The 20,224-nt window shown below is 36.1% G+C and overlaps 9 protein-coding genes across 9 annotated transcripts; 4 read left to right on the top strand and 5 right to left on the bottom strand.

The window, feature by feature from the left end:
* Positions 1-704: 704 nt before the first annotated feature.
* ORC2 (origin recognition complex subunit 2) lies at positions 705-1,811 on the bottom strand (the record flags this gene model as incomplete). Its single annotated transcript, XM_020191007.1, has 1 exon — positions 705-1,811. A coding segment is annotated over one exon (1,107 nt), but the record flags the coding sequence as incomplete, so codon positions are not given.
* A 1,597-nt stretch (positions 1,812-3,408) lies between these two features.
* On the bottom strand, positions 3,409-5,748 carry GEF1 (Gef1p; the record flags this gene model as incomplete). Its single annotated transcript, XM_020190014.1, has 3 exons — positions 3,409-3,688; positions 3,803-3,911; positions 3,969-5,748. Coding segments are annotated over 3 exons (2,169 nt in total), but the record flags the coding sequence as incomplete, so codon positions are not given.
* Positions 5,749-6,163: 415 nt separating this feature from the next.
* ASCRUDRAFT_83155 (uncharacterized protein) lies at positions 6,164-6,361 on the top strand (the record flags this gene model as incomplete). The annotated part of the gene is made up of 1 exon (XM_020194825.1): positions 6,164-6,361. One exon carries the CDS (start codon positions 6,164-6,166, stop codon positions 6,359-6,361), a length of 198 nt encoding a protein of 65 aa, XP_020044189.1.
* A 1,354-nt stretch (positions 6,362-7,715) lies between these two features.
* On the top strand, positions 7,716-8,654 carry ASCRUDRAFT_73065 (DUF92 domain-containing protein; the record flags this gene model as incomplete). The annotated part of the gene is made up of 1 exon (XM_020192151.1): positions 7,716-8,654. The coding sequence occupies one exon, from the start codon at positions 7,716-7,718 to the stop codon at positions 8,652-8,654; it is 939 nt and encodes a 312-aa protein (XP_020044190.1).
* Positions 8,655-8,899: 245 nt separating this feature from the next.
* On the bottom strand, positions 8,900-10,004 carry ASCRUDRAFT_40217 (ATP phosphoribosyltransferase (ATP-PRTase) (ATP-PRT); the record flags this gene model as incomplete). The annotated part of the gene is made up of 2 exons (XM_020191006.1): positions 8,900-9,828; positions 9,953-10,004. 2 exons carry the CDS (start codon positions 10,002-10,004, stop codon positions 8,900-8,902), a joined length of 981 nt encoding a protein of 326 aa, XP_020044191.1.
* Positions 10,005-10,391: 387 nt separating this feature from the next.
* ASCRUDRAFT_78317 (cytosine permease) lies at positions 10,392-12,337 on the bottom strand. Its single transcript, XM_020194209.1, has one exon. The coding sequence runs from the start codon at positions 12,026-12,028 to the stop codon at positions 10,502-10,504; it is 1,527 nt and encodes a 508-aa protein (XP_020044192.1). The 5' UTR covers positions 12,029-12,337; the 3' UTR covers positions 10,392-10,501.
* A 1,091-nt stretch (positions 12,338-13,428) lies between these two features.
* Positions 13,429-13,596, top strand: ASCRUDRAFT_83158 (uncharacterized protein; the record flags this gene model as incomplete). Its single annotated transcript, XM_020194826.1, has 1 exon — positions 13,429-13,596. One exon carries the CDS (start codon positions 13,429-13,431, stop codon positions 13,594-13,596), a length of 168 nt encoding a protein of 55 aa, XP_020044193.1.
* Positions 13,597-14,340: 744 nt separating this feature from the next.
* DFG10 (putative polyprenol reductase) lies at positions 14,341-15,213 on the bottom strand (the record flags this gene model as incomplete). The annotated part of the gene is made up of 2 exons (XM_020189546.1): positions 14,341-14,866; positions 14,918-15,213. Coding segments are annotated over 2 exons (822 nt in total), but the record flags the coding sequence as incomplete, so codon positions are not given.
* A 492-nt stretch (positions 15,214-15,705) lies between these two features.
* SYG1 (Syg1p) lies at positions 15,706-20,077 on the top strand (the record flags this gene model as incomplete). The annotated part of the gene is made up of 6 exons (XM_020191322.1): positions 15,706-16,116; positions 16,405-16,744; positions 17,069-17,336; positions 17,415-17,628; positions 17,818-19,526; positions 19,758-20,077. Exons 1-6 carry the CDS (start codon positions 15,977-15,979, stop codon positions 20,075-20,077), a joined length of 2,991 nt encoding a protein of 996 aa, XP_020044195.1. The 5' UTR covers positions 15,706-15,976.
* Positions 20,078-20,224: the final 147 nt, after the last annotated feature.

Raw genomic sequence — 20,224 nt, forward strand, 5'->3', positions numbered from 1 at the left:
GTATTTTCTCTCTTCTCTGCTTTTTCTGCTTCTTGCCATCACCAACCTACTGATGTCATTGGCAAGATTTCACCATAAAACCTCCATTGTAGACGTATGTCCACTATTGCTGAGATTGGGTGGTGAACAATATCAAATATCAGCGAGATCAAGTATCAGCGAGATCAAGTATCAGCGAGATCAAGTATCAGCGATTGGTGTGTGCGACTGATTATTATCACATTCCACTCCTCACAAGCACACAAATAGCCAGTGAATAGAAGGCTCGAGGACCTCAGAGTCAGTCAACAAATTGTGTAGAATCGATGTATTTGGTGGTAACTGGGAACTGAAATCAGATCAGAAGCAGCTGTGTTGTGGGGCATTTGGGGCATCGCAACTCTGGCTGATGGCTGTTTGGTTGAGAAGATGCAACCCATCCAACCAATTCAATTGGTTCGACTGGTTTATTCGCTTGGAGAACCAGTTTTCGATGGAAATGAAGAAACAATTGCATTTATCAAATCCAAGCAATGCTTTTTATTGTTCTATTATGATACATATAATCATAAAGATTGTATTATTTGTATTTATGGAAGACAAGTCTTCAAAGACATGCAGCTCAAAATTAACTATTTATGACTCGTAGATTCTACATAATGTTTATTTGAATACAAAAAAAACCAACAGTTTTATCGTGTCCTGTTATACGAGTTCGCTTGAAATTACACAAGTAATTCTTCAGCTAGCAAATTCTCTAACTCCTTCAAATTCAACGGAACAAAAACAATCTCTGTTCCATAAGAGTCTTTGCTTATATTGGCCATTTTATGCTCAATGAATTCCCTCAACATTGTTCTGAAGTTGATTTCGTTACTTGCAATAAACTCCTCTGAACAAAGATTATACAATGTTTTGAATGATATTCCATGCTTGATGGTGCCTAGGAACTCATTTCTATCGGTTTGTTTATTAGACTCTAGTAATTCATCCTCCATTATCTGCAATTGGTTTGATACCAATACCCTGTACAAGCTCCTGGAGTTTGAAGTCAAAGACGATAGAACATATTTGGCACCCTTTGAACCAGTTTGTTTCTCGGCTTGTCCCAAAGCTAGAATATCGCTGAACGATGTTTCAACTGTACTGTTTTCAAAAGTAGAAAGGTTATGCCATAAAAAATTGAAGTCCAGAGTTTGATTGCAATCCCAAAGCAAATTTGCATTGATGTTAGATATTGAAGATACCAACCAGACCTGTTTTGTTGATACTAGAGTTGAGAAAAAAGACTGAAATTTGTTGGATTTAATTGAGTTGCCGTCAAGGTTGTGAATCAATAATAGTAGTTTAGGATATCTCTGACTTTCATGCAAGTTTTTTAAACAAATTATAAATGAAGCAATTAATTCATCAATTGATTTTGGAAACTTTTGAGCTTTAAACAATTTTTTATTTGAATTGATAATTGTGGAAGTGACTGATAGAACAATTTCTTTGAAAGAAACTGAGGGATTGTATCCGTTTATAACCAACACTGGGAAGTCGATGTGGTAAATTAAATACTGGTTGACAAATTGCAATAGGATTTTTCTTTTGGAGCCAATTCCATAAAAATTTAAACTGAACTCATTTTGTAGTTCTAAAAACCATTGTGTAAACATTGATTTGTAACTAAGCGCCAAATTTTGCTTTTCATTGTAATATAATAAATCGGATAATTTTATTAATTTATTAAATTCGTCATAATCTAAATCAGAAGCTTGCGACATTGAATTTGTGGAAATTTTAGTTTTGTATTTATGTTGTTCAAAATAACTCTCTGGTCCATCTACAAATAATAATTTTCCTTCATTGTCATTCGAATTATTATAGACTAGATTTTCAAAATAGTCGTTTAGTTGATCTTCTTGAATTTGGGATTTCGGAACAGGCGATCTCTGAAAGTTTTTGACATTAATCTGGTTATTATTTTCATTATTAGTGTTATTGGTATTAAAATTATTGCCATTTTGTTTGGTTGGCGTTTGGTTTAGTATTATGTTTTTTGCAAAATCCAACTGGATGTTGTAGTCGCCAATATCGTCATCATCGTCGTTATCGTTGGTGTTCCCAGCTGCATTAAACTTTTCAAGCAAGAAAGAAGTAGCCTTTTTTTTCGCAGAGCTGTCCAACTCACGAATTGATCTTTTGTTGGGAGATACTAAACCCGATCTACCACTGGGTGTTTTTAGAAGAGATAGTTGTTTTGACACACCTCGATTCGAAAAATGAAGCTGAGCATTGCCATTGAAGCCTATAGCATCCACCTTGGTTCTTTTAACAGGCTTTTCTGGACTCTCAGGCAAATAGATAACATTTTTCTGGCCCTTTGCAGCTTGGACTTTGTCTGGAGAGCAGATCGACATTTGCAACCGAAAAACTGCTGTTTCTACTTCCAAAAGATGGTATTTACTGGTGAGAGCCAGAAAGTCACCCGTTTCCTAGTGAAAAGTGCGATTTTGCTCATTGTTTTGCACTGGAAACAGGCCTCAGTGCTTTTTCTTGAGGGTAATAGTAAATCTGAACAGGAAGAGCTTTGCCTGCTTCAGCTACTAGCTTTGGAGCAATTTTGCAAGGCCAAAGTTAATCAGATCAACAGCTGGATTTGACACCACCAAAACTGAGGTGTTCTATAGGTACCAGACATACGCGGCAGCAGTATCCAGAATACACAGTTTGCAAGTCTGAAGAGAGCTGAATGAAATAAATAAGTAATGTGTGTTTGGGATTGTATTCGAGTCTACGATCTTTGTTTAGTTGGTTTTGAAATGCCCAACAATCTGCTTTAGTAGGAACTGCCCAAACTGTTTCTGTTAAGACCCAAAGTCTGTCAGCTAACACAGGTAACAATACTAGAAACTTTAAGTATCACGTCAAGCATCTGCCAACAGTCTCAAGGATGTAACTGGCTTTGCTGAATACAAACTCAATGCCTTGAATAACAGAAATTCTAACTGCGAAAATGTACACTTTATCATTACAAAATGATTGCTACCAAAAAAATCGATTCACCTGCTCCAATTTGGCTCAATCTACAAAACGTAAATCTTCCAAATGTTTTAAAGCCAAAAAATAAAACCAAAAAACCGTAAAGAATGTTCAACAAAATAAAATAACTATAGAAGCAAATCAAAGAAAGGAAAAAAAATAAATCATTTTACAAATTTAGATCGCCGTTATGTTCGTTTTTTTTGATTCACTTAAATTTCCCTTGTCCTCCAGACACGATCAATCAACAGAATTACCATCTCCACCCGTATTTGTTTCATGTGTGGGCATTGATCTGGTGATTCTTCTATTTCTTCTTCTCGATTCTTTTCTTTGTTTTTTCTTAATTCTTTCTCTCTCTATGAGTTTTTCTTCTTCCTGATTTTCCAAGTATTCAAAATAGTATTCAATTCTTAAAATATCCTTTCTTGTTAACAAGCTTATAAACTTGCCCTTGTCGATTAGAAATATCATTCTGGGCCCAATCTTGTAGAATATTTCACACAAACTTTCTAGTGACGTTACAATATCAATTGTTATGTTTGAAAAATTCACTTTATTGCTAAAGTCGATAACTTCCCGATTTTCATTGTTATAAATCCCGATACTATTGTCAGGAATGTGGTTATTGAACACACATTCGGCGTTTAATGATAATAGCTCTGTATTGAAATTGTCATTGCTATTGTTCATAGACTCCATCGATTCAATGACGGGATTGTAATCATAAAGAGAGCTGTGATACTCGTTAACAACTGAGATTAGCTCTTTTCTTTCTATTGACCCATAAAAATACGGAATTTTTTCTTTACTTGCACTGTCAATTTTAATTTCAATGATAGGAAATGTTTTAAAGTCAAATTTTTTGAGTATTTTATTTATCTCTTTTAGCTTCATTCCTTTGACTGTCAAAAATATAATTTTGTTGTCGACCAATCCATCATTTGAATTACTGCCATTACCGGTTTCATTTGGGCCCAAGTTGTTATTGAAGATTTTATAAACCTCTAAATTATGAAAATTATGTTCTTCCTTGGGATCAATAAAGGGCAACCCATTGAATTTGATCATCTGGTCGGCAATTCCACCATTTCCATATTTGTCAATGATTGTTCTTGTGATTCCAATAGAAATCATCGTTGGTATGATGTATCGTAGTGCTCCAGTTAATTCAAACATTATAATCACACAAGTTAGTGTCAAGTTCGTGATCCCACTCAATGTTGCACCAGCACCGATATAAGCATACGTTCCAGGAATAATACATTTTTCGTCCGGCAAACAATTATTGAAGATTTTCAAATTGGGATAATTTGAGTAAATTTCTTCAATTATATTACCAATGAATCTGCCAAACGTAGCACCAACAGCCATTGATGGTATAAATATACCACAGGGAATCTTGCACCCATAAGAAATGATGATTAAAACCATTCTGAAAATGATCGCTAGAAATAAAGACGAGGTGATTTTAAATTTTTCAAATTTTTTCAAGTTGGGAAAATTGCAAACAAAATGACTCCACTCATCTGTTTCCTTGCTATCACTATCATTGGAGCATTGCTGAAATAATACTTCAATAGTTTCAGTCAAATCCTTTTTCAAAAATTGATTGAAATAGCAAATGGTGGATGTTATTAAAATTAGAAATAAAATTTCTTGAATTTCGAGATTTTTCAAATAAGTCTGTCGGAATTTTATAAACTTTTTATTGAATTTGCTAATCACAAGCCCATAAATGCCACCAAAGACACCCAACAAGATGAATATTGGAACCTCAAAAAACTTCCAGTTTTCATTGTATTTAATTTCAAATAAAACCAATTGGCCTGTTCGAAACGGATTAATTAACGATAGAATCCCAGTGGCAATCAAAGCACAAAAGTATGATTTCCACATTGTAGAAATTTGAAAAATTGATGATATTTCCTCCAACGAAAACAACACACCACCAATTGGTGCTCCAAATGCTACCGCCACCCCAGCAGCGGTTGCAGCTGTTATATATTCTTTCAAATCATTGAAATTGATAAAGTTGTTATTGCTGTTATCACTGTTAATGAATTTCGAGACAAAGTTTCCAACACAGGCTGCGTAATGAACTGTGGGACCTTCTTTACCAATACTTAGACCTGAAGCAATGGCTAAGGGTAAAGTTATGCTTTTGATTAAAAACGTTTTGAAATTGAGAAATTGGTTCATGTTGAAGCCTGCCACGATGCATTTGACCTCGGAGATTCCAGAGCCAGCAGCAAATGGAGCAATGTATTTGACCAAGATCGAGGCAATTAAACCAAATAATAATGAGAAAACCAAGTAGATTAAAAATGACGATATGGCATTGAGTACTGAATAATGCTCGGGGTTGGAATAGCTGACCCAGTTTGAACAGCTTATTTCCGATTCGCCCCAACAGCAAAAGCTTTTGTTCAAATAGAAATGGTTTGAACAGTAACCAAATTTTAAATCATTTAAAAAGTTGGTTATCAAATTCAATGATGCAGCTATTATACCAATAATCATCCCAATTACAGTTAGAATGAACCAATTCTTGGACGAATGTTTAAAATTAACCCACCAATTGATAACTCTAGCATTGTTATTCGAGAGATTATCAACGTCACTTATAATGTTGCTATTGTTAGCAGTAGCAGTGTGGTTGTTGAGACTGCTTTGGTGTATTTCGTCATTGAGCCAATCGATGGTTTTGAAGTTGTTGAAGTTTTTAGTTTCGCTCAAGTTGATCAACCTGATCTTTTCTCTGATGCTGATATTGTTGCTATTGATGATTGTATTGTCGTTCAATGGTTCAGATCTGTTGGTGTTGTTGTTGCCATCGGAGTCTGTATTGTTTGCAACATCGCTATCGTTGTGGATATTCTCATGGCTGTTATCGTCGCCTATTTCGTGAAAGGTGTTGTTGAGAACAGGGCCGAGAAGCCGTGATGAGGAGGGAAAAGAGGCTAGGGAGAGATCGTCGTTGAAGGGTGAGTCGTTGGAGCTCCTGAGCTTTCGCATTGTGGGCAAGAAGCAACAGCTGAAGTAAAACAACCACAGCAGAGACGTTTAAAGGCACTGATATGGAGAAGACTTAAAGATCTGAAGACTTAAAGACCTGCAAAGTTGAAAGTGTTTTGTTGGTGATGCTCATCCCGAAATGGAAGCAGATCCGCGAATGTGGCGACAAGCTGTTTTGGTGCTTTCGGTGTTTTTGCTACTGGGAAGAGAGAACAAAATAAAAATAAAAGGTCTCATTGAGCTGAATATCTTTGTGAGAAGAGAGTTGTTGATTGATGATGACTTCAGCCAATTTGGAGGCCCACATATGCGCCTGTGTCGAAATGTGTTTGTCTGACTGAGATGAGGGAGCAAGAAATGGAGCTGTTGAAGCAGAGGAAGTGTAATGGAGACGCAGCTGGAAAGATAACTGAAGAAATGGCAAAGACGTAATTGAAAATGGAATTATAATTAGGAATCTGGTTTTGATCTCATTTTAGCTCTGTAAATCTAATTTGTTGCATTTCAGCTCCAAGTCTAGCTTTAGCTCTAAAGGAATCAGAACCAAAGTGTGGAATCTAATATCAAAACAGTGACTAATATACTAGAATAGACACTCAATCTGGTATTTGTACAAATATACTTATCTAATTACTGTCTATCGCTAGCTGCTGCCTGATTGAGTATGCACTAATCCGGTTAGCAATTATCAAATGCTAGATTAAAAGAAAGTGGGTTGGGAATTGTTGAATCAAGTTAAAGCGAATTGTTGGCTTTTGACTTTTTGTGTGTTGTTTTTTCTTTTACCTTTTGTCAAATTCAAGCCCAAAAATTCATTTTGAAACTAATCTTCGATCGATAAGTGCAGCTCTAAAACCTTTCCACATCTTGGTTATTTTGAGACTGGTTAATCATGAATGAGGTCAAACATGATTGAGGTCCAACAATCAATGATCAATGATGGAGTGTGTCATGAATAATGAATCAGATCACAGTTAATAAATAAAATAGAATAATCGCCCGAAAACAGGCTGATTCTGATATAAATACACTGTATTTCTCGATAAATATTTCGCCATTGTATCAAAGTCAATTCAACCACCAACCAACTGATTTCCCTTTTATTTGGGTATGTAAGCTCTCTCAATGCTTTGCAATAAATAGCCATCACTCTAACTAACCGTCTAACAGTCTAGCACCAGTTCTACAGTTCAAAAAAACCATCTTTATTCCCCCAACAACAAACAAAACATGCCTTTGGAATCCATCTTCTGGAAATGCCATATGTGCACCCAGCACAATCTCAATGGCTCTCCAACCTGTATGAAGTGTGAGCATCAAAGGTCTTACTGGAGTCTGGAATCCAGGAGAGAGATAATAATTTGCATCAAATGTTTATCGCGAATAAAATAACCACTGGAACCTAGAAGATCTCTTCTCTATTCATTAGCAAATAGCAAATATCCAACAGATTGTCTACGTCAGCGAAAACAAATCTGCTGAATTGTTCGTTCGTTTTCTCTCAGTCTTTGTCTAATCAGTTCTAATCAGTTTTAATCCAAAGAACTGCTCAGATAAATAGCCTTGGTTCTTTCCCACCATCTTTCAGATAATACAGTTGCACAATTGTATCTATATAATACACCTACATCTATATAGCATAATTATAATACAGCCATCGCTATCGCCATCGTATCTCAGTCCAGCTCGTGATGATATCGGTTTACTCATACATCTTCAGAGCTCTTCTATTGCTCTCCATCAGCTATAGAACATACAAAAAGCAGACTCTAACCAACCTTGGCTGCTTTACTGCTTTGGTTACTGGTTTAATTCACTGTTTTCTACTATCCTCTAACCTATATATTCTCTTGGTGGTCTGGTTTTTTGTCTCCAGCACCTATTTCACAAAGTTTAAAGCTCAGAGAAAGCTCAAAAAGTTGATCACAGTCTCAATCACTGACAATCCTCAACACAAAATCAACCACTCAGCCAGAAACCATGTCCAGGTCATAGCCAATTCCTTCACCTCAACTGTTCTCATCTTGGCAGTTTATCTCTCAGACCTTGAAAACCGCTATGTCTCGAGTTCTCAGTCAGTTCCCTCCAGCAAGTTATACGAGTCTCTTATCATTGGAATAATCGCCAACTACTCCTCTGTTATTTCAGACACCTGGTCCTCTGAGCTAGGAATTCTATCTGAATCTTCGCCCATCCTTATCACTAATTTCAAGAAATGCCCTCCTGGAACCAATGGTGGTGTAACTTTCTTTGGATTGGCCTCTGGTGTGTCTGGGGCCTTGTCCATTGCTATTATTTCAGTGGGGTTTCTCCAGTTTATTTTCAAGGACTTTACAGTTCTCGATGGGGGTGCCAGAGTGTTGCTGGTGTTCAGTTTGATTGTTTTAAGTGGTTTGTTTGGCACTTTACTAGACTCTTATATGGGCGCTACGCTCCAGTTGTCTGTTGCAAGCTCTGACTCCCACAAGATTATCGAGTCTCTAAATGGCGAAAAGATTAGCTCTTTGCAAAAGATTGAAAACATCAAGAGGGTTTCTGGATTAGATATTTTGAGTAACAATGGTGTCAATTATTTGATGACATTGATTACAAGTACAACCTTTATGATTATTTATTACTGTTTTACTTGAACCAAAGCAATTCCCTATTCATTCAGTTGCTTACTCAGTTTGCACATTTACTACTATCTGATATTATTTTTCTTAGTGGTTACCATCCAATATACCATATACTTTGCACAGGATCTATCAATTTAGCATAATATTAATTTTCTATTGTTTTCTATTGTACTTCCCTTGCCAGTCACATTGCATATTTCTTATTTATAATTATATCTACATACTCATATCTATATTATACGATCTGCCTATCTTTCCTATACTCTGCAATTGCTGATATCAAGCAAAAAAACATCTTCTGCGCCATTCTCTCTTAAAACGTCCATAATAACACCACTTTTATCCTTTTCAATCAAAACTCCTACTGCAACCCATTGCTCATCGTCAGGATTCTCGAGCGATATTGCGCTGATTAAGGGGGCAATTTTGGGTGCCTTCTTGTAAGGTGTAACTTTCAAAATGTCGTCCAACTTGGTCTTGGGACAATTGTAATTGCAGTAGCAGTATTCATTTATGTGGTAAACAGCCTCGATTCTATGTTTTATGAGCTCGACTAGTTCTGAAAATAATGGCTTCTTGGAGGTGATGAGCTCCACTCCTGGTTTGATTTCATCTTCGTTCTTGATTGACTCAAACAAGTCTTCCAAATTGATCAAATTCAACAATGTCATTGTTGATCCTGAATCAACCAAATCAACAATCCCATCAGCGATGCCCAAGGCACAAGATGCCTCGATTGACCCAGACACAAACTTGACTTTAGTTGATATCTCATTGATACTGGATTTGCCCTCCAATTTCATGAAATAGACCCTGGTAATATTGACAAAATTGGTGGTTATTGTTTTGCCAATTAGTTCCTTTGGATCTCTTATTTGGCTGCTTTTGGGGACTTGCAAGCACAACTTTGGTATCATATCGAAATACCCAGTGAGATCCAAAAGATGGTTTAGCTCATCGCTTCCTTGTTTATTGAAATAAATCGACTCCTTGATCTGAAACGAGTTGGCAATACCAATGGAACATCTGCCTTTGGAGACAAAGATTGGAATATCTGACTCACGTAGAAACACCAAGGCAATGGGCAAGTTTGTAGATAAAGCAATATCCAGTCGTTTATCGATTTTGCGAAATTGAATATCAGCACCCTTCAACAATTCCAAGCACTTGTCATGAATTCTTCCCTCTAGTTTAAAAATTATTAGTTGGTTAGTTGTTGTTTTTTTTGTTCGCGACCCCGATCTAATACTTAAAAAGCAATTTTTGTTTTTTTCCTTTTTTTTCCTTTTTTTTCCTTCATTAATACTAACTTTTTGGAATTGCAAAAAAGATTCTGTCAGTTAAACTATCCAATAAATCCATGACTTGATAAGTATACTGCAGTTAGAGTGGTTTATTCAATAGCCAGTGTTTTTTTTTTGTTGGTTTCTATAAGACCCAGTTTCATATATATATATATACAAAATCAGAGATTTCCAGGTCGAAGTATTTCTGGGTTGGTGATCCGACAATACAATGATAGACACCAGTAGTTTTATTTGACCAATCCAATTACACCGAAAGGTTTGACTCATCGACGACTGTAAACTGTATTTGTATTCCAAGGGAAAATAATGAAAAATAAAAGCAGGAATGGAAATGATGGAAATGATAGAAATGAAAATAGTAGAGGTAATAAAACTGACTTGTCATATTGAAATAAAAAGCAAAATTTGAAAGAAAAAAAGAAAAAAAGATACATGAACTAAACTAAAATGAAAGAAATTGCAAACAAAAAAAAAAAAAAAAAAATTGATTGGTAGCAAAAATCAATTAGTTATATTTAAGAATTGAATAACTAGACTCAATAAAATCCAGTTTTAACGACCGAAATATTTGATTTCCAAAGGACGAACAATATTGAAGGCAACAAAGGAAAAACTCATACCTAATTCAAAACCAATATCACCACCATAGTCACCAATTTCGTGGGCTAGCACACCTTGGTACCAGGTTTGGTTCATACCCAAGATGACACCAGCAAGACCAAAACAGAAACCAATAGTACCAGCAATACCAATTGGCAATTTGGATCTATCAAGATAGTCTTCTGGGTTATAACCTTTAAAGCCCTTTCTATAGATGACATGTTCGGAAACACTCATGCCGATATAGATGGACAAGTAATAACCAATTAAATTCATAAAGTTATGCATAACTTCAGCAAACTCATAGTAAGCAGGAATACAAATGGCCAAAGTAACAAAGTTACCAAACAAGGTCCAGAAAATTCTTGGGATCTTTCTGAAATAAGAGGAGAAAGCTTGGGCAGATAAGGCCATGGAATACATGTTTGGTAAGTTATTTGCAACAGTTGATAGACCTAATAAGACACAGCAGAACTCACCAAAGCCATGCAAAGACTTTCTGACTAGAATAGCATAGACCAAACCACCAATAGAGAACTCGTTGTACAAATCAGCCCAAGCAGGATCTGATAAAGTACCGGTAGCACAAGCAGCACCCAAGGTCATGGCGAAGATTAATGTGGTTGTTAACCCTGCGAGAACAGAGAAGAAAATCTTGTAAGGGTTGGTGTTGGAAGGCATATAAGTGGTGTAATCAGCAGCAAAAGTTGTCCAACCAGCAGCGAAACCAAAGATAGTACCACCAAAGGAAAGAACATTACCTGCACCAGTTCTACCAGTGGCCCATTCACCAGGAGTGAAATTACCAGACATGGACATTCTTGCAATGATGACAATAAAGACAAATAAATTTGGAATCCAAGAGAATTTTTCATAAGTGTGAATAACATTATAACCGAAAAATGAGACGAGGACAGTGCAAATGACTAAGATTAAACAGCCAGCCCATGGGGGTAAAGCATTATTATTAACAATGTGGAATAATTGAGCAGAAGCCATGATATTAACCGAACCCCAACCGATACAAGCAACCAAATTAATAAAAGCAAAAATTTTAGTTCCAGCTACACCAACAAGGAAGTTTGATAGAATCATCTGTCTTAAACCAAACTTTGCACCAAAAACACAGTAAAACGCAACAGCACTAGTACCCATAAAATTGAAGAAAATAATTATAAGAAGACATTGATAGAAATTTAAAGCGAAAACAGTAACACCCAAAGCACCAAGAGAGAAGGTAGAGATAACCATGTTAGCTGCCAACCACATTGACGCAGCAGACCATAGAGAGGCATCTGTTTTTTCATTTTCTGGGACTCTTTCAACACCTCTAATTTCAGCCTTAAGAACCTTTGCAAATTTATCAAATTTGGTAAATTGTTTGGCATGTTTAATCTCGCCGGTTGTTGAGATTGGGTCTTCATCGAAGGAAGAGTTGGTAGATTCTAAAGCCGGTTTTTTTTCGATATCTTCAGACATGTTTATTGTGTGTATTAGTTTCTATTGTTTATTGTTTTTCGAAATTGAATTGATTTAAGTAAAATAGAGTAAATAGTGGGCAGCAACAATTTATAGTATTAATAAATTGACAATAAAAAACTCAATAAAACGAGAAATAAAGTAAATCACAGGCAATTTTTTTTTTTTTTTATTTTTTTATGGTAAAAAAAATAAAAATTGACTAGAGAATTAAAAACAATTTATACAATAGAAGCCAGCAAAATATAGAAAGAAAAAGAAAAATAATTGCGAGGGATAAACCAAAGAAATTGTAAATTATTTATATTGATTATCCAAACATGCTAAAATGAGAACTTGTAGAACATTGGAAAATTGGAAAACTGGAACATTAACAAAATAATACAGAAGAATATAAAATAAAAATTAGACATTGGAACATTGGTACATTGGAACATAAAGTCAGAGGATTAAAAAGTGAATGATAATCGCAAATGATACATTAAGGTATTGAGAAATATACAGAGGTGGACTGAAAATGTTGATATATTTGATAAATTGATAAATTGATATTGATCAAATATGAATAGGTTGGCAATCTAAAACAAAAGCAATTACAAAATAGCAAATCGTTGGGAAATTATAAGCAAATAGGCTTTAAGCTTGGGTTGTGGTGTGCAAGTAAATTGTAATCTGGGAACAAATAAATAGATAAAATGCAAAAGGACAAATATAAATAGGAAAAGTGTTGAAATGTTGATAGTGTTTTAAGTGGTTGAAAAAAAAAGGTGTATTCAAATGAGAATGGGAAGCGAAATAGCATTCAGGAATAACGTTTAGAATTCAAATTTAAATTGAGGAAAACAGCCTCTATCCTAGGCTTGTATTGAGTAATATTGGCTAATACAATAAGACGCTAGTGGTTACTGGAGTTGGCACTGGAAGAAAAGAAGAGAGAGAAAGGAGGTTCTTGAGAAGTGTTTATGGCCAGTTTGCAGGACTGGTTTGTAGGAAGATGGGACATCAGCAGCAAGTGGATATGTGGGCTGGATGGTATGTAAGCAGAGCTGCTGTTATTGCTGGCAGAAACAGGCAAATTCTTTTGGTTGGCAACAAATTCTCACAGAGATATTCGTGAGGACAAAGATACAGTGGAAGATTTTCAACAGGTTGAGTATAGAAGCGAAGCTATCAAGGTACTAGAACAAGAGGGTCTCAAAGCGATTATTGTTGAAGCCTGTTACATTGTTAAGGTTGATAGTGAAGTGGAAGCGAAATAGCAGTGGAGATGTGGTTATGGTTGGAATAAGTGGACAGAATAGAGAGGAAACAAGAGAAAAGAGAGGGAATAACGCATTTGAGTTCGATCTATTCGAACAGAGTAAGAGCAAGTTACAGGTCAAAGGTTCTGATAGAAAAACATGTCGTTAGAAGAACATTCTTTGGTGGATTACTTGGAAGAGGATGTTAAAAACAAAGATGTAAAAGGTGTAACAGGTATAAAAGGTATAAAAGATGTACAAATGGACGTAAAAGCTAGTGTTGACAGTCGCAGTTTGATAATTAATATTATCTTGATAGTGTTTTAGGTGGATAAGACTGTTTATTAAACGGCTACACATTTACTGTACAAGCAAAAGATCGCAGGCTATTGGAGAGTATTGGAGAATATTGATTTTAATTGATCTTAATCGATCTTGAGCAGTTTTAAGTTGCCAAACCTGAAAAACCTTGCCAAACGTTAAAGAGGCAAAACAGAGTTGAAGCAAAGCTAAAAGTAGAGCTAAAACAATACTAAAAGTAGAGCTAAAAGTGTGTTCCAGGTGAGATCTCCAGGCATTTTGGACCCAAATTGAGAATTATCAAGAGGATATTGTGAAACATTTTGGAGATTGTTGGCCAGGAGCCGATAGCTGAGCACAGCAGCAACGTGCTAGATGGTAATTGCACATAGGAGCTGGAGCCTATGAGACACAACAGCGATAAAGGATAGAAAGAAACAGAAATGCAGAAAATGTAGAAGAGCTGGAAAATGTGGAAAATATGGAAAATGCAGAAAATGCAAAAGCACAAAGAGGCATTTCTTGTTGTCAGTGTATTTAGAAGTTAGAAGTTATAACAAAACAGTGGGCAATTAGCACAGTAGTTAGTACAATGCGAGAATGATAGGAATTGAAAAAATGAAAAGAATGGCATCACTTGTAGGAACAGGATGAATGAAGGCGAAGGAAGCTGTAGGCAGATGGTGATTTTCAGAAGAAAAAGGGTATTAATATCCATTTTTGATTTATTTTAGCAGTACTGATATCATCGTTGATGTCTCCTTTAGAGATTCGTTGGTTGAGATAAAATTTATAATTTTCGCAACTTGAGATAGACAAATTGGTAAAAGTCCAAACTAGTATCAATAAGTTGGTTAAGTTTGGGACAAGTAGGTAAAATGAACAGTAAATTAGAATTTCGTTGAAATAGTGAGCATTTAAAATGTATTTAAATAAGCCGGTGTCTGGCTGATTGTATTTAACTGTTTTCGACAAGTGCAAATGATTTAAAAGTTGGTTGGCCTGGCAAAATAAATTAAATAAAATCAATATTAATTGAGGAGGATTAATATTATTGGTATTAATAATAATAATATTATTATTATCATCATCATTATTATCATAAGCACTATGAGTGAAACAACTGGTGATTGAAAAGGATAGAATCATGTTCAAATTGATCGATAAATATAAATAAACTCCAACCAAGTAATGGCTGATATTCATCTTTGAATGTTTATTGAATTTTGAAACAAAAAAACATTCAACTAATCTTCTGATTGAGTGGATTATAAACAAGTTCAAGTAGGCCTTTAGTCTTGGAAGGCAGTATAAGTCACTAACAGCATGATAATCAAAATAAATAAACCGATTGTAAATAGAGCCTAGTATGGAAAGTTTGGTTGAGTTATCAGTACAATTTACAAGGATATAAGCAGATAGTGACAATATAGAGGCTAAAATATAGAAATGGCAGAAATAGTATTTTGGCACAGTGATGTTAAGCAAATAAAATAAGTTAAACCTGCTGTTTTTGTTCTTAGTACTCTTGGTAGTGCTATAGCCAGAGAGAGTCTTGCCATATCGAAGAAACCCATTGAGTGGTTTGAACAGTTTCACAAAAAAAACTGCCAATATTTCAACAGCAAAACCTGCCTGAAGAAGCAAGTCCAAGGGAATGACCATTGTCAATCTGAGTGTATCTGAATTGTATGTGAGCTGCCACCAAAAAGTATTATATCTTGCTCCCGATTCCACTCATTCGAAGGTTTCCACTGAAAAACAAAACGCACCACTGGAGCGGGCGCTATGCACAGACGCGCATTTACACGTTTTGCCAAGCAGCACATTCCGTCCACCGGTGTGGTACAAAACAACGCAAAATTTTTCTGTCCGCACGCGAGCGGTGCTGCTGCTTTGGGCGTCCTGTGAATGGCCGCTCATATGCCGAGATCCAGTGGTGTGGAGCGGAAGCTGCAAGAGTCTCGGAGCACGGTCTGTGATTGGCCAACGGTGTCTCCTCTTGCTAAATGCGGCAAGTGCGCACAAGGCACCCGCGTGCGAGCACAGCTGACTCCTGGAAGGTCCTTTTAGAGTTATTTATATATATTTGGATTATTTCAGATGAAGAAATCAATATTTACTTTTTATTCACTACTTAACTCTCTCTCTGTTTATTTATTGCAATTCCTCTCAAGCTACTCTGATCCAGTTCCTAGAGATGTCTACTATCTAAATATCCCAGTATTCCATTGATCTATCACCATAAAGCACTTGTAAACACAAACATACTCACTGAAAACAAGGACAACCACAAGGACAACCACAACCACAACCACATTTACCATCCTATTCGAGACAATCAAAATTCATCAAGCAATAAAATCCGTAATTAATACCCACCAATCCATCAAAATTATCACCGACAATGAAATTTGCGCAGAATCTAAACGATAATTTGATTCCAGAATGGAGGGACAAATATTTAAATTATAAAGAAGGTAAAAAAATATTGAAAAGGATCCCCAAACCTTCATCTGCTCTTAATTCAAACTTCAACTCTTTTGCGTCCAACAAACAGAACTCAATTTATGACTCCAACGCTTACTCCAACTTCAATTTTATTGATTATTATTACCAACAAAATGACGAATCCAATAATATAAACAATGATCCTAATAACCAAACTGAAAACCAAAACCAAAACCAAAACCAAAACCAAAACGGCAACGATAACGATAACGATAAAAATAACAACAACGACATTGAGATAAGCTCTTCAAGCTCTATTAAAAATGATACCCCAGTTGATCCTTTAGATCACAATCCAAATTTTCATAACAATGATAACTTCAGCTACACAAATACCCCTTATCTGACTTCTAAATCAGTTCCAAACAATACCCACCAACGAAGATTTTCAAACTCTTCTTTCTCCTTCAAACTACCCCCACCTGCTATTAGCTACAACAACGGCAACAGCAACAGTACCAACGTCAAGAAACCCACTGCCAACAATGAATACCAAAGCCAAAATGAAAGAACTCCTCTCATGGAAGCGATGTCCAAGACCAAAAGCCCCGAATTTCTTTCACAGCAACCTTCCCTCCATCCCGACGACCCCAAATTCGGCTCTTATAATTCCTACAACTCCTACGGCAACACCTATTCCACTTACAACACCATCAACTCCAACGTTTCCAATGCTCTGGCCCCCAAGACGCCTGCAAATGCTCACGATGCCAAAAACACCCTTCCACGACTCTCCAAACAGGAAAAATCCGACAAGACCTCCTTTCTCAACTCTCTCTCGCAAAATTCCTCACTAAAAAGAACCATGACATCGTTAAGAAACATCAGGTCCAAGAAATCATTTAAATCTTCCAAACTGTTGTCGAACCTCTTCGGCACAAACCCTAATCTCAACGCTACACCTCTCACCAACCAGCATCAGGCCTCCACCGTCAACATGAGCCGTAATAACACAAACTTGATGGTTTTAAACAACATTGAACTTCAGAAAATGGATTTCCTTAAATGGTTGGACCTCCAGTTGCTCAAGGTCGACACCTTCTACAAGGAAAAGGAAAAGAACTGCCTCGATCGATATCTCTTGTTACAAGACCAAATGTACCAGCTCAACGACCACAAGATCAAGCTCATCAAACGAAACCGATCTAGAACCTCCCTTAGGCTCGCTGACTTGGAAACCAAGAATCCCAATCCTCCCAACACGCCTATTTCTTCCTTAAATAGCAACTCTGCTCAAGACACAAAGCATATTAATAGTGCTCCCGGTTTCGACATCCACAAATTGCCGGCGCTATCGAGAAAAAAAACGGGGCTATTTAAAAAGACCAGACGAGCCACTTCCAAAACGATTGAGAAATTTGAAATGCCAACTTTGCCAAGAAGGATTTTCTTAAACAGTTCCCTGAAAAACGAAAAACCCACCGACTCTGAGTTTGAGTCGGATTTCAACTACGACTACGATTCCGACGACAGCTTCAACGCCAACCATTCCACCTCTGAGTCCAACACCAATGGCCCTTCCAATGCTCTCTGCAATAGCAATTCCAGGTCCCTTGCAGCTTCAAATCCTAATTCTGATCTGGCTCTTCCAACAGCCCTCAATCCACAGAGCTTATCTGATTCTAATAATAACCATTTTGATTTCGAAGTTAACAAACTCGAGGGTTCTGATAATGATGATGAGACTATCGCACAGCACCTCAGCCATAATGATGCTACTGGTATTAATATAAACAGTCCCCATCTACTAGTTTCCAACACCAAAAATGCTAAAACCCAAGATGATCCTGCCTTCAATAAGAGAGATTACAGAAGAAAAAATCCTCAGGTTATTGATTATAAAAAGATTCCCTATCCCTTGGCTAGAAGACAACTAAAATTGGCCGTATTGGAATTCTATCACTTTACTGATTTGGTCAAAAACTACAGATCCCTTAATAGAGTCGCCTTCAGAAAAATGATAAAAAAATTCGATAAACTAACAAACTCAAAATTATTACCCATCTACATGAATAAAGTCAACAATTGCTACTTCTCTTCAAGTGATGTCTTGGACAACCTAATCCCCAAAATCGAAGACATGTATTCAAACAACTTTGAAAACGGTAATCGAAAGTTGGCCATTGAAAAATTACGTAGAAAAGAAATTCCTCAAACATACTATTTCTCGGTTTTCAGTTCAGGCATGTTTCTCGGTATTGCCTTGCCTATTCTTATCATATCCATTGTTCTTGGTGCAATGAAAATTTCCAATAATGAGTTGCCGGAGGGCGCGACATTGTTCCAAATTTGGGGTGGTTTCTTGATTCCTTGCATCATGTATCTATCCTTTGGTGTCAACTGTTTGGTTTGGAATTATTACAAAATCAATTATCAGTTTATTTTCGAATTTAACACGTTTAATTGCCTAGATTATAAACAATTTTTTTTGCTCCCTTCCTTATTTCTATTTGTTGGGTCTCTAATTACTTACTTATCCTTTTCAAACTTTGATTATCCCAACTCTATTCTACCTGGGAGATACTTGCCTTGGTTCTTTGTGGGCTTTGTCTTGTGTGTCTTTTTAATGCCCTTCAAAATATTCTACTACCATTCAAGAAGATGGTTCCAAATTGCAATTTGGAGATTACTATTGTCCGGCTTTTATCCCGTTGAATTTAGAGATTTCTTTTTAGGGGATATTTTTTGTTCGTTAACTTATGCCTTGAGTAATATCGCTTTCACCATCTGCATTTATTCAACAAAATTTGAAGGGATTTTAGATGGTTGTCAATCATGTTCTCCTTGCTCTTCATCAAAATCAAGAATCATGGGTTTTTTACAAACCTTGCCTGGCTTATGGAGATTCTTGCAATGCTACAGAAGATACGCTGACACTGGTGATAAGTTTCCACATTTGGCTAACATGTTGAAATATTTTGTTGCAACCATCTATTACATGACACTATCAATTTACAGAATCGACAGATCTCCAACAAATAGAACCATTTTTATCTTTTTTGCAATCATTAACTCCACTTATTCGGGTATCTGGGATATCTTTATGGATTGGTCTTTAGGTCAATATGGCTCAAAAAATTTCTTATTAAGAGATAGCTTGGCCTTTAAGAATCCTTGGATCTACTATTTTGCTATCGTTGAAGACATAATCTTAAGATTCCAATGGGTCTTTTATGCCTTTTTCACTGAAGCAATTCGCTTTAGCCCCATAACCAGTTTTTTTGTTGCATTTGCCGAAGTAATAAGAAGATTTATCTGGATTTTTTTCAGAATGGAAAATGAACATTGCACCAACGTTGCTTTATTAAAGGCTTCAAGAGAAATTCCCTTGCCTTATTCAGTTATTAGAAGGGTTACAATTAGAAAACCAAAATCGGCTCTTATCAACCCAAATAAAATTAATGTCATTATGGAAGAAAATGAAACTGAAGTCACTCAACCGGTTCGTCCAATTTTACCTTCAATCAAATCTCATGCTTATTCAATCAAATCTCCAAGATTTGCTCCAGTTACAGAGGAACCAGAATTTGCTATTCAATCAGATGAAGAAGCTGCTTTTTCAGATCACAATGAATATGTTCCTCAAACTCCACAAACTCCACAAACTCCTCATACTCCATTCTATCGCCGCTTCTCAACAAAATCAAGAACTTCCCACCATGGAGAATACGGCTCAGCTCCCCAAAATTTTACAGGTGGTGCTCCTTCTATTGCTGGTTCATTAGCTTCAAAAGCACGTATTATTAGAACTCTTAGTAGAGTTATTACTAATGCACACGCTAAAGATTTCCAAAGAAGAGTCCCTTCAGACCAAGTTCCAGCTGGAGCTGAAAACACCGATGTATATGATGATGAAGACCAATTAAGCTACAATAGTGAGATCGAGGAGGACGAAATATCTGATAATGAATTACCTCCTGAATCAAGAGCCCAGGTAGCTAGAGAAAATGCTAATGAGATACATAAAATTCAAACTAGAAATGATAATCAAAACTGATATTTGAATTACCATTAAATTTTTTTAAAAATTAATTTGTGAACTGTTTTTCAAATTAATATAAACTCATATCTTTTTTTTTCTCATGAAAATTTTCACATTTTTATTATTAACTAAATGTTGGTTCTCAAGATTTGCTTTTATTGA

The sequence above is a fragment of the Ascoidea rubescens genome (assembly GCF_001661345.1).
Source record: "Ascoidea rubescens DSM 1968 unplaced genomic scaffold ASCRUscaffold_26, whole genome shotgun sequence".
Taxonomy (NCBI): domain Eukaryota; kingdom Fungi; phylum Ascomycota; class Saccharomycetes; order Ascoideales; family Ascoideaceae; genus Ascoidea; species Ascoidea rubescens.

Bases quoted from the DNA above. Each gene is read 5' to 3' on its own strand.
- ASCRUDRAFT_78317 (XM_020194209.1), bottom strand. From the start codon at position 12,028: ATGTCTGAAGATATCGAAAAAAAACCGGCTTTAGAATCTACCAACTCT.